The 13,405-nt window shown below is 49.8% G+C and overlaps 1 protein-coding gene across 3 annotated transcripts in view; it reads right to left on the bottom strand.

Annotated features, from left to right (window-relative positions):
- RAB20 (RAB20, member RAS oncogene family) overlaps positions 1 to 10,628 on the bottom strand; it is a 29,670-nt gene extending 19,042 nt beyond the window's left edge. Inside the window, exon 1 of one of the 3 annotated variants that reach the window (XM_072782390.1) lies at positions 10,213 to 10,628. In XM_072782390.1, coding sequence (XP_072638491.1) covers positions 10,213 to 10,384 — 172 coding nt within the window. In that variant the 5' untranslated portion in view covers positions 10,385 to 10,628. Of the gene's footprint in view, positions 1 to 3,884; positions 4,079 to 10,212 lie in introns of those variants that run through there. The other 2 variants (XM_072782392.1, XM_072782391.1) reach the window with 2 other exon arrangements.
- Positions 10,629 to 13,405: the final 2,777 nt, after the last annotated feature.

Below are 13,405 nucleotides of genomic sequence, written 5' to 3'. Positions count from 1 at the left end.
AGCCCGAGCCCAGCACACCAAGAGAGGCCAGGCCAGCGTGAGGGCGGGAGCCATCCATGTACCCCAACCCCCTTCGGGCCCACAGGACAGATCAACAAGCGCTTGTGAAAGGCTCCGTAGGAGATACGAGCTCAGCTTGGCTCAGACTGAAGTGCAAATACCGGAGCAGGTGCGTGCGTTCCGGTCAGCTCCGCGGAGCACAAAGCCAGAGCTCGAGGAAGGGCTGCATTTTGAATGCTGGCTGGAAATAATTTATCACTGGGAAACCAAGGGATGTGTGGCCACAGCAGCTCCCACCAAGCTCCACGAGTGAACTTCTTTCTAAGAAAAGCTCTGCTGAGACAGAGCAAACTACAAAATTTGCATTTTATGGCCAAGAAGAAAAATGAAGACTAAAGTTCCAATACTCAGACCTCTTCTAGTCCCAGTCTGCAAACACCATGCCTCGTTCCAGCCACACGTGCATTTGTACCGGCACAGAAATACGTGAACCTGCATCAAAGAATTACCCACACACACTTGCATCAAGTCAGCCGAGAAAACCAAGAAGCAGACTATTTCCCTCATGACAGTGGCTAAGGATTAACCATCCACGTAATAAAGTCTCCAAGTCTGTACGTGAAAATGGAAGTATCACAAACACGATTCAATAAATAAAGGCTAAAACAAACACTGCCTTCTTTTTTCTTAAGATTTTATTTATTCATGAGAGACAAAGAGGCAGAGACATAGGCAGAGGGAGAAGCAGGCTCCCTGTGGGGAGCCCAAGGTGGGACTCGATCCCAGGACCCCAGGATCATGACCTGAGCCAAAAGCAGATGCTTAACCACTGAGCTACCCAGGCATCCTTGAAACCAAACTTTTTAAAATTCATGTAGAAAAAAATCCTCCCCAGTCTACCTAAATAGTGTATTCAGTATGAAACAGCATTCCAGTATGTGTAATTTAAAGAATGGGAGTGAAAAGTCCTGAGTCCACACTGAGACACATGCAGCAGGAGCATGTTTCCCTGGAGCCACATGTTGGGACTGATGCTAGGCGAGAATTAGGTACCAGTGTTCTTCACCTTTGCTTTCAGTACTTGAAGAAGATGCCACTTCTTTCTGACCACCATCCCACTGTTCCCTGCTCTGTCTTCCCAAGCACCATTCCTCCACCCGACTGGTGAGTCCATCCACTGAGCCTTTTGTTTTTGTTATTGTACTTTTTCATCCAGAAACTTCCATCTGGGTCTTCTTTAAATCTGTTTTGGCTGAGGCTCTTTTTTTTTTTTTTTTTTTTTTTTTTTTCATTAGTTTAAGCATTGGCGATGGTTCACTTGCTTAGGATGGCTGCTTCAAAGTCCTTGTTAGGTAATGCTACCACCTCGGTCAGCTCAGGGTTGGCGTCTCAAGATTGTCTTTTTTGACTCAGTTGGAAGTATGATGAGTGTTTTTGTTTTGTTTTTTTTAATTGAAACCTGGACATTTGCATCCTGTGCTATGACACACTGGATCTTAACTTAACATCTTCCTTTTGAGCTGGCTCCTTTATCCAAGCAGGGGCTGGGGGACTGTGGCAGGTCCCTTCTCTTTCGTGACAGGTGAAGGCAGAAGTCCAGACGCCCCATGCAGCCTCCACAGACACCAGCAGGGATGACAGCCCCAGCTCCTCCAAGACCTTGATGGTGGCATGGGGGTGCCCCAGTTTTTTCTCAGTGTTTGGCTGGAGTACAGAACACTTTTAGTTGTCTAAAAGGTTTACCAGGGCACCTGGATGGCTCAGACAGTTGAGCATCCAACTCTTTTTTTTTTTTTTTAAGACTTTACTTATTTATTCACGAGAGACACAGAGAGAGAGGCAGAGACACAGGCAGAGGGAGAAGCAGGGTCCACACAGGGAGCCCGATGCGGGACTCAATCCCGGGACCCCAGGATCACGCCCTGAGCCAAAGGCGGCGCTAAACCACTGAGCCACCGGGCTGCCCTTTGAGGATCCAATTCTTGACTTCTGCTCAGGTCATGATCTTAGAATTGTGGAATCGAGCCCGGCTCCGAGGGGAGTCTGCTTGAGATTCTTTCCCTCTGCCCTTCCCCCTCCTTCCACACAATGCTCTCTCTCTCTCTCTCTCTCTCTCTCTCTCTCTAAAAACAAAATAAATAAATCCATTAAAAATAATAAAAATAAGTAAATAAATACATACGTGCATACATACATACATACATACCTAAACAGTTTGTCTTACTAGGCTACCTACTTCCTGATCCTTTGGTGAAAGAAGACTTTTCGTCTTGTTTTGTTTTGTCTGTACCCTTTGGCATTTCTGGAATACTGGCTTCTTCAGCCCCAACTCTGGGATAAATGAAGCAAAAAGAAAGCCCGGGGGCTCACCACTGTCTCACTCTGTGGCAGAAATCCCCAGCTGGCCTGCCTTCTCTTCACCTTTGAAATGAGTGCTGGAACCTTCTGGGCCAGTGGGCACAGGACAGCAGGACCAGGAAAATCTGTCATCACAGTGATGAAGCCATTCCTCTAAGAACAGTCATTTCAATGCGTGCGTATGTACATGTGCATACAACTGTGTCTAAAACATTTCTTACAGAAAAGGAAATTATGTGAACTCTCAACAAAGCAAGAGGGGGCGAGTCCAAGCCAAACTATGAAGCCTGGAATTTTCTTCCAGAGACACTGAATGGGATTCAGGCATTAGTTAACAAGTATGGTTGACCTTAATTAGTTAAATTCCCCTGAATCAGCACCACAGTGGTGAGCCCCAAATACCTCTTCCCGCCCCCGGAATCCTCCGGCCCCCTCCTGGGGCACTCTGGGCTGACCTCCCAGTGCATGCACTGTTCAGAGGCATCCTTTGTCCTCGGACGTCTCGCAGTATAATGGTGCTTTGTTTGCCCTGGCTAAACCCAGAACCTTCGGTTTCCTTCCACCTGTCTTGACACCCACACTCCTATTCAGACCACTCTTTCTGATCACGAAAGTGGAGGAATTCTGCAAATGCGGCCTAGCACCCAGAGGGCGCCCACTCAAAGTCCGCAATAGCGATTCAGACCGGGGACCCACCTCCAAAGATGTGGGTTCACCTAAAACACAGGCTCTGCAGGTTTAGCTTCCAGATCTTAAGTATAAAATGAGATTTTTTCCCCAAGGTCTTTTTTTAATGGGGGCTCACGTCAATGTTAAGTCCAAGCCACACCCTCACCCCCGTCCTGCCCAGAGTGAACCCACACAGCAGTAGCTCCCGCACACTTGTTGACTGTAACCGATCATGGGCTCCTGCAATCACTGGATGGAGTTTCTGTAATTACAGAAAGGACTTTCAGAGAAGCATTCTCCCTCTACATGACCCAAACCAGGGTCATGCAAACTGTCTGCAATGGGGTTGGATAGTAAATGTTTTTCTCTTTCTGTGCTATATGGTCTCTGCTACCACAGCTCAGCTCTACCACTGCAGTGTGAAAGCTGCCACAGACAGACAGTCTGTAAATGCATTAGCATGGTCATGTGTCAATAAAACCTCATTTTGATAACCAGGGAGGGCCCAGGTCAGTCTGCTGATCTACAGGAAGGGGATGTAGTCCACCAGATGCTCTCCCATCACACAAAAACTAACTGTTGGGCTGAGGGCCACCCTATTAGGACCTCCGAAACCGCTCTGCAGCCTCATTAACATAATGAGAGAGCCAATGAAGATCTGAGTCCTCCACCCTCAGCTCCACATTTTGCATAGGCTGTCCACCCACTTGTGCACCAATCTTTCAAGGCTTTTTAAACTACATGGTCCTCCCAGGCCAGTCCAAAGTATCAGTGATAAGTAACTGTGTGGTCCCTGTCAAAGAGAGCTACTCACCAGCTCACCCACAACACCACCATCTTTTCCAACCTGAACTAACCTCTCTTTGGACAAATACCCCTGTCATTCCCTGGATCCAGGAGCAGTTGCCTACATGTGGAGCTGGGGCTGTGGCTTCTACGCAGAGTGGAAGGAGAATGATGGGGGCTCATGGTCCTTAAGGATGGCCCATCTCATCTGGCTTCTTCAGTTGTGTGCCACCTCATCCTTCAGACGCTCACAGGGCTGAGGCCCTCGGCTCTGCCACGGGTGCCAAGACTTCTCAGCTAATTTCACAGGTGCCATGATTTCATAACCCAGAACTGCGGCATTTTCTCCTGGGTTGCACTAAAGTTATTCGAGAGAAAGATCTTAAACCAATTGTCACTTCTGGGCAAGGATGGTTCAACGTTCACAAATCAATGGGATATGTCCCATTAATACAATGAAAGAAAGGAATCATATGACAATCTCTGCAGATGTAGCAAAAGCATTTGACAAAATTCAACATCCATTCATGATAAAAATCCTTAATAAATTAGGCATAGAAAGAACATATCTCAGGGCACCTGGGTGGCTCAGTTGGTTAGGCGGTTGCTTTCAGTTTGGGGCATAGTCTCCAGATCAAGCACCACCTCAGGCTCCCTGCTCAGTGAAGAATCTGCTTTTCTTTCTCTCTCTGCCTCTGCCCCGTACTTGTGTGCACTCTCTGTCTCTCTCTCTCCCTCTCTCTCTCTCAAAAAAATAAACAAAAGAACATATCTTAACATAATAAAGACCCTATATGCATATATGACAAGCCCACAGATAACATCATACATTCTGGTAAAAAGTTGAAAGCTTATCTTCTAAGATCAAGAGCAAGACAGGGGTGCCTGCTACCACCTCTCCTATTCAAGATAGTTCAGGAAGCCCCAGCCAGTGCAATCAGGCAAGAAAAAGAAGTAAAATGTATCAGAAAGGAAGCAGTAAAATGGTGTCTGTTTGGATGTGACATAATTTTAGAGAAAATCCTAAAGACTCGACCAAAAAAACCATGATATCTAATCAATGATTTCAGAAAAGCTGCAGGATACAAAATTAACATACAAAAATCAGTAGTATTTCCACAGACTAACAAAAAAATTTCTGAAAAAGAAATAAATCAATCCCATTTACAACAGCATCAAAAACAATAAAATACTTAGGGATAAATTTAACTAAGGAGGTCAAAGATCTGTGTGCTGAAAACCACAAGACATTGATGGAAGAAATTGAAAAAGACACAAGAAAATGGAAAGGCATTCTGTGTTCATGGACTGGAAGAATTAATATTGTTCAAATGTCAATATTTCCAAAGCTTCTATCTATAGATCTATATCTGCAGATACAACGCTATCCCTATCAAGATTCCAACAGCATTTTTTATAGAAGTAGAAAAAAACACTTTAAAATTTATATGGACGCACTAAAGACCCCCACTAGCCAAGCAAACCTGGACAGAGAAGAACAAAGCAGAGGCATCACACTCCCTGATTCCCAACTACAGTATGAAGCTACAGTCATCCCACCAACTGCTCTGAATCTCCCTCTCTCTGATCTTGCCATTTATTGCAGAATTACTTACTAGGGGCCCACTCAAACTTCTCTTGAGCTGTAACGTACTTGCTGGTGGTAATCAGGGTCACAAGCACCCAGGGCCAGGAGACGAGTGTTTCTTCATCAAACACTAACACAGAGCTTCCTCGTTCCAAGTACTGTTCAAGCACTTTGCCAAGATTAACCTACTGATTCCCGACAACACTTCAGACCGGTGCTAGAACTGTCCCCATTTTACAGATGAGGAAAACAAAGTGGAGACACATGACAGCCACAAAATCACGCATGTGGTCAGTAGCTGTGGCTGGCAGAATGACACATACCACTCCCTACCCCGACCGCTGCAAAGTCCAAAACCCTGGAGCCTGTGACTATGTTATGTTATATGGCAAGGGAGAATTAATGTTGCAGGTACATTGAAATTGCTAACCAGCTGACCAGTGTAATCACAAGGGTCCTTTAAATGTGGGAGGGGTGGATATGAGAGTCAGGGTCCGAGGGACACGAGGAGAGACACCACTGGCCTTGAGGATGAGGATGAACAAGCCACGGGATGTGGGCAGGCTCCAGAAGGTAGAAAAGGCAAGGAAACTGATTCTCCCCTGGAGCCTCAAGAGAGGAACTCAGATTGCTGACACCTTGATTTTACCCTGGAAAGACCCATTTCGGACTTCAAGTTTTTTTAAGCCACCAAGTTTGTGGTGATTTGTTAGAGCAGCAGCAGAATACTGGAACAGATTTTGGTCCTGGGCGCAGGGGCTGCTGTGACAAAGCTGGAAGTGGCTTTGGAACTGGGTGATGAGCAGATTGGAAGAATTTGAGATGCAGAATAGAAAGAGCCTGCACTGCCTTGCAGACCACTAGAAATACGGATTCTTTTTTCTTTTTTTAAGATCTTATTTATTTATCCATAAGACACACAGAGAGACAGAGACAGAGGCAGAGACATAGGCAGAGGGAGAAGCAGGCTCCCTGTGGGGAGACCGATGCAGGACTTGATCATGGGACTCCAGGGATCTGGGATCACGACCTGCGACCTGCGTTGAAGGCAGATGCTCAACCACCGAGTCATCCAGGCGCCCCTAGAAACATGGGTTCTAACAGCCCTGCCAGGGAGGGCTCAGGAGGGAATAGGGAGCATAGAAGAGAACACCTGTACTGTCTTTAGAGGACGCCTAAGCTGGCGGGAAGGGTTTAAGTGGAAAAATGGACTTAGGGTGCCAGAGTGAGCTCAGCAGGAAACAGGGAATGTGTGACTGGAGGTAAGGAGACTTAGTGTCCCAAAGCCGTCTTCGAGGGACAGGTACAGGGGATGCAGAAGTAAGCCATAGGGCCACACCGTCCAGGAGCTGCAGCCTCGACAGAAGAGGAATAATGAGGGGGCAGCTAGCCTCCCAGGGCTCTAGTGATGGAGTTTCCTTGGGCACACCAGTCACTTCCTCATCCTCTTGCTGTATTTTCTTCAAAACAATGCTCAGGTGTGAAATGGTGCCACTTCTTTCCTTGCTGCCTCTCTCCCTCCCCTGAAGTCAAAAGCCCACGGGGTGGCACGTAGGATGGGCTGGGTTCACTCTGCTGAATGATGGGCCACATCTTTTCGGGCGGTTCGGACCAACCAAAGCAATGACACAGGAGGGTGGTGGCGGATTCTCCTGGAGCCCCATCTCGTCTCTGGGCAACTGCCTTTTGCTTCCAGGACCTACCAAACCTTCATGGTGAATGCCCCACACCTGTGTGCCCGACTAGGCAAAGGTCGGAGTGAAGAAGGCACGATGAACAGACCACACTGCACCTGCACAGACCAAAGTCTGACTCCCTCCTCGCTTCTGCCAGCCTCCACTGCCCCGTCCCTAACGTGGAAGTGATCTTACCTCCCTCGGAGGGCCCCTTGGGTCACTGAATAAGACACCTATTAACCAGCCTAGCAAACCTCTCCTCCCCTCGCCAGCTGCAAAGAGCCAGGACTCCTTCATTGGAAAAAACAAGAGTGAGGCTCTCAGAGCCCCACTTTCATCTTCATTATGGAATATCTGGGCACCCTGCACACCCCCACGCTCCCACCCACCCACCTCCTGTGACCAAGGGCAGCACTAACAACAATCCTCCAGCAGGTCCTCATCCCCTGCCTTGGTTACGAAGAGTAAAATGAACACAGCTTAAAAAACAATGTCTGTGGAATGGGAAGAAAAATCCCCTCCAAAGCTAAACTCCTGAATTTCCAACAAAAATGAAGGAAAGGTGTCTATTCATAGCTGTCGGGGTATCTACTCATACTTCCAAGTTGCCCATAACCCCACAGTTACCGGGATGCCAGGCACAGTGATGGCCTATGTCCCTGCTAACTCCAAGCCACAGTCACCCTGCACTTGTGTCCACAGGTCAGCAATGTGGAGACACTGCCCTGGCCTCCCCTGCAGCCCGGGCAGCCTGACCCAACTCACATGAAGGGTTCCAGGAACAAGAAGGCAGCAGACAGGAAATGAGTCGCTACCCCCGCCCCCGCCCCCAGCCCACTCGGGAGCCTGGCAAGATGTCTAGGACATGTCATCTGCCGTATTACAAAACACTCTGGTGATCAAGATTCCAGCTGCATCATGCCCTTGTCACTGAAGAAAGTGGCCAGTCAAAATTACTTTGCTACTTCACACTCTTGATGCCGGAGACACCTGCCCAGACACCAAAGGTCAACTCCTATTCCAGAAACACCACATCCCATGGTGAAGGTCAGCTTCCGCGGGCAGCCGCTACAGGGTCTCTCCGTGTGGGACCCCAACACCAATCCTGCATCATCCCCTTGTAAACCAAGGATAGCAGTGAAGCCCAGCTGGTCTACCAAAGGATCAAAAGAGTCAACCCTGGACTAAACAGGCAGCCTAGTCACTTCAATTTGATTTGACTTCTAGAGCCTGTGTCCCCTCCCCACCAAATGTTTAGTGCTAGAAATTCAGCTTAAGGAAAGGATCTGGGAACCTCACTCCCCAAAGAAAAGAGCAGGGATGGGTACATTTGTACCTGGGAGACGCTGTTCTCATAGCATGATTGCTGACATCAACCACCGTAATAAGACAGCCACAAAGAAAGCAGGATGGAGGGGGAGGATAGATGTGCATCGTGAACTTCATTAACTCCATTTTAAACAGAGAACTAGGGCAGCCCAGGTGGCTCAGCGGTGTAGAGCCCCCTTCAGCCCAGGGTGTGGTCCTGGAGACCTGGGATCGAGTCCCACGTCAGGTTCCCTGCATGGAGCCTGCTTCTCCTTCTGCCTGTGTCTCTGCTTCTCTCTCTGTATCTCTCATGAATAAATAAATAAAACCTTTAAAATAAAAATAAACAGAGAACTAGGGGCCCTGGGGGGCTCAGTCAGTAAAGAGTCTGCCTTCAGCTCAGGTCATGATCTCAGGGTCCAGTGATCAACCCCCATGTTGGGCTCCCTGCTCAGTGGGGAGTCTGCTTCTCCCTCTACCTCTGTGCTTGCTCTCAAGAGCTGTCTCACTCTCCGGCTCTTTCACTCTCTCTCAAATAAATAAATAAATAAAATATTTTTAAAAATAAAATAAAAATGAACAGGACTAGTTCTAATTTTGTTTACTTAGCAGACCGGTGTGCCCAAGTTGGGAATTTAAAATTTCCAGACAGGGCCTTCGGGTATACAGGTCATTTCTCAAAGTGCTGGCCTAAAAAAAAAAAAAAGTCAGACCTTCAAGTTTCAGGCTTCTGAAAGTCATGCTCATTGAAAACGTGCCATACGATGCACAAAGTCTTTATTTACTACATGCGTCTTATTCCTGTTCATGGAGAAGGAAGTAAATTCTACGATAGCATTGCCGTTGCCGGTGTACTTTTGCAGAGTTAACAAACTGAAAGCCTGAATCAAGATCCTCTGATCTGTCCTTTGGAAAACTCACAAATACTACATGTACTAAAAATAATTCGTTAGTATCTTAAACATGTTTCTTTTTTTTTTTTTTTTAAAGATTTTATTTATTTATTTGAGAGAGTGACAGAGCAAGCATGAACAAGGTGGGGGGGGATGGGCAGAGGGAGAGGGAGAAGCAGACTCCCCTCTGAGCAGGGAGCTGATGCGGGGCTTGATCCCAGGATCCTGGGATCATGACCTGAGCCAAAGGCAGATGCTTAACCACCTGAGCCACCCAGGCGCCCCCTTAAACATGTTTCTACAAAGAACCACTTCAAAGCCCAACACAGATAGGAGCTGAGCCCAAGCAGGTGATGAGTGAAGTGGGAAATGCAGACCTGCCCAGAAAGGAGAGGAGAGAGGCCAGAGCTCCCCACCCGCTCTCCAGACTACACCCTCAGGGAACGCTCTGCATCCAACTTCCTCTTCGGTAGAGAAGGGGTAATTATCCGAGCTTGGCTCCCCCTCCAGGTTGGTGCGGATATCAAATGAGATCACGTCCATTGGAGGAGGGGGGCGGGCGGGGGGGGGGGGAGGGTCCCATGAGCAGGCTCAGCACAGGACCGTGGGGCCCGGAGCAAAGCCACCGCAGGCTGCACAAGACACCAGGAGCTTCTCTCTTAGGAGCCAGGGGTGCTTTCCAAGTGTCACCTGTATGGTCCCGGAGACCCATCCGGTGGCTGAACGGTTTCCCAACCAGCAAAGGGCAGCCGACCAAGCAGAGACCGTAAGGGGCCAAGGGGCCTGGCAGAGCCACGAGGCCCGACCCCCGAGATAGGGTCCCGCAGCGCGAAGGCGGAACCCTGTGCAGCAGGACCTGCCCGGGACACCCTGAGTCCGGAGATGCTTCGTCTGCAGGGCCTCAGGACGGGGCCCGGGCTGTGCCCACCCTCACCTGCCGTGTCCCAGATGGAGATGTTGTAGGAGCGCCACTGCTTCAGGTAGAAAGCGCCGCCCACCGTGCTGACGGTGTCCGGGAAACGCCGCTCCATGTACCTCTGCAGCAGCGACGTCTTGCCCACGTTCATGTCCCCCAGGAGCACGATCTTCCCGTCGGGCTTCCTCATCTTCCCGCGGGAAGGCCCCCTCGTGCTCCCCGCGCCCCGCGGGCAGGTGCCCCCAGGGCCGGGGCGCTCGGACCCGGATTCGCCGAGACCCGCCCGCGCCCGCAGCCACCCCGCACTTGCGGGGACCCGCACGAACCCTCCGGCTCGCACGCCTGGGAGCGAGGAAGAGGAAGCGCGTCTCGGAGCCGGGCACCGGCGCGAAACCCAGCCCAGCGCCCACGCGGGGCGTCCGGAAAGTGGCGACCAGCACCCGTCCCGGGCGCCCAGGCCACGCCCACGCCCCGCCCAGGCCACGCCCACCCCGCCCCAGGCCACGCCCACCCCGCCCAGGCCACGCCTCTGCCACGCCCCAGCCCCCAGGCCCCGCCCCCGGCGCCCGGCCACGCCCACGCCCCGCCCACGCCCCGCCCCCGGTGCACAGGCCCGCCAGCCCCTTACCTGCGGGTGCACTAAGGTAGCCCCCAGCCGAGGCCGTTGTGAGAAGTGACCTTCGAGGAGCGTCCGTGCAAACCTTTCCTCGCGGGCCACGAGCAGAGACTGGGAAGGCGGGGAGGCTGCGGCGGGGGCGCGGGAGCTGACAGTGTCGCTTTTGTTTTGTGTTCTTCACTTCTGCAAGAAATCCTTCGGCTGTTTTACGTCTGAAAGGTGGACGGCGGTGACCCTGTAAAACTTTGGAGTGAGGGCAGCCCGGGTGGCTCAGGGTTTAGCGCCGCCTTCAGCCCAGGGCGTGATCCTGGAGACCCGGGATCGAGTCCCGCGTCGGGCTCCCTGCATGGAGCCTGCTTCTCCCTCTGCCTCTCTCTCTCTCTCTCTCTCTGTGTCTTATGATTAAATAAATAAAATCTTAAAAAAAAAAAAAAGGAGTGAAAATTTGCCTACTACTAGCAAAAGCTTTCCTCCTTCCTTTTTTGAGTAAACCTTGAAATGCTTCTCAATTGTGCAGCGTGTGGGATTTAGTATTTTAGGGAAAATGCTGAGGCAGAACTCGGTGCTCTAGCTTTAATTCTGGCAGGTGGTGTGCTGAGATCACTGTGTGTGCTGGCGGGTCTCTGCAAAAGGGGAATGGATGGGACCTGGCCCACTTAGGTGCTGTGAGAACAGGAGGGCAGAGGTGTGAGAGCATCTCCCTCCCTGTGAGTCTCAGGATGGGGAGGTCACCGCCAGACCCACCTTTCCTAATTCCAGCTTTCGCTGTCCAGGGACCTGCATGCTCCCCTCTCCACAAGTCTAAACTATGCACTTCATGTGCCCCCACTTGCTGCCCACAGCTTTTAGGAGAGTTCTGCTACCCGTTCCCCTCTGCTGCCTTATCCTGCTCTGTTTGCTTATCTCTATCTAAAATCGTATTGCTTATTCACCCATCTAACGGCAGCCTCCCTATCCAGAATGTGAGCTCTGTAAGAGGCCTGCAGAATAAAGGCAGAAGGAAGTATAGATAAAATTAAACTTCCTTATAACCTGCAGCCCATTGACAAACTTGAGGAAGGCAGAGTAGAACCTTCCTCCAGGAACTCCCACTCTCCATGTGAATGCCTTGCTTGAAAGAAAAACAACCTTGGTTTTTTTTTTTTTTAAGATCTTATTTATTTATTCATGAGAGACACAGAGACAGAAAAAGAAGTGAGACACAGGCAGAGGGAGAAGCAGGCTCCAAGCAGGGAGCCCGACATGGGACTCGATCCTGGGTCTCCAGGATCAAACCCTGGGCCAAAGGTGGCGCTAAACCGCTGAGCCACCTGGGTTGCCCTTTAAAGATTTTATTTATTTAAAAAAAAAAAGATTTTATTTATTTATTCATCAGAGACACAGAGAGAGAGAGAGAGAGAGAGAGAGAGGCAGAGACACAGGCAGAGGGAGAAGCAGGCTCCATGCAGGGAGCCTGATGTGGGACTTGATCCCCAGACTTGATCCCCAGACTCAATCCCGGACTCCAGGATCACGCCCTGGGCCAAAGGCAGGCACTGAACCGCTGAACCACCCAGGGATCCCCACAACCTTGGTTTGATGATAGCCTGGCTTCCAGGATTCTGAGTCTTCTTTAGCATATGAAAATCATTTTGGAAACTTCTTTGTCTCTACCTCTCCCAGTTCCGAAGTATATAATCAGCTGATCCTCACGACTCCACCGCAGCTCATTCTGTCCACAGGTCCTGTCACCATGCTATAATAAAACCACCTTTTTGCACCCAAGGCATCTCAAAGATTCCTTCTTAACCCTCAGCTCCAGACCCCAAGATTTCCACAGTATAAGGAAGGGATTTTTTTATGTGCTGCTCACCAGTGGGACTGGTGAAGCATATCTTTCACACAATAGTTGCTAAAAAAAAAAAAAAAAAAAAAAAAAAAGCTTTGAGTCAGGGGTGCCTGGGTGGCTCGGTTGGGTAGATGTCCAACTCTTGATTTTGGCTCAGGTCATGATCTCAGGGTCGTGGGATCAAGCCCCAGGTCTGGCTCTGCACTGGGCATGGAACCTACTTAAGACTTCCTCTCTCCCTCTCACTCTGTCCCTCCCCAGCTTTCGTGAAGAAAGAAGAAAGAAAAAAAGAAAGAAAGAAAGAAAGAGAGAGAGAGAGAGAGAGAGAAAGAAAGAAAGAAAGAAAGAAAGAAAGAAAGCAAGCTTTGAGTTAGTTGAGTTCACCATCCTGGTGAGACCAGAGCTGTGTCCTACAAACACATGGTGACCCGCTATCCACACCCTCTGGGTTTGCCTCACCTGGGCAGCCCGCCAGTCCCCATCAGTGTGGGCAGGGCCCCTTCTGGGCCCCCCTCCAGTGAGTCCTGTCACACTCCTTTCTCTGGATGTCCCCAACCCTCCCAGTCCTTCCATGCAGTTAAACCCCCGGCGCTTCCTAACCAGCTCGTTATATTCACTATCATTTCATTCTTAACTCCAATAGTAATTTTAAAATTCCCTAGGGACAGGGAGCATGTTTTAAAGGAGTTTTGTTTCCCACCCAGCTCCACAGGCCTTCAAAGTCAGCTCTAAAGAAGCTCTTCATCATTCACTAAACATGGGGCTAT

Source organism: Canis lupus, chromosome 17 (genome assembly GCF_048164855.1).
Source record: "Canis lupus baileyi chromosome 17, mCanLup2.hap1, whole genome shotgun sequence".
Classification (NCBI taxonomy): Eukaryota; Metazoa; Chordata; class Mammalia; order Carnivora; family Canidae; genus Canis; species Canis lupus.
This window is presented reverse-complemented; position numbering and strand designations above follow the sequence as displayed.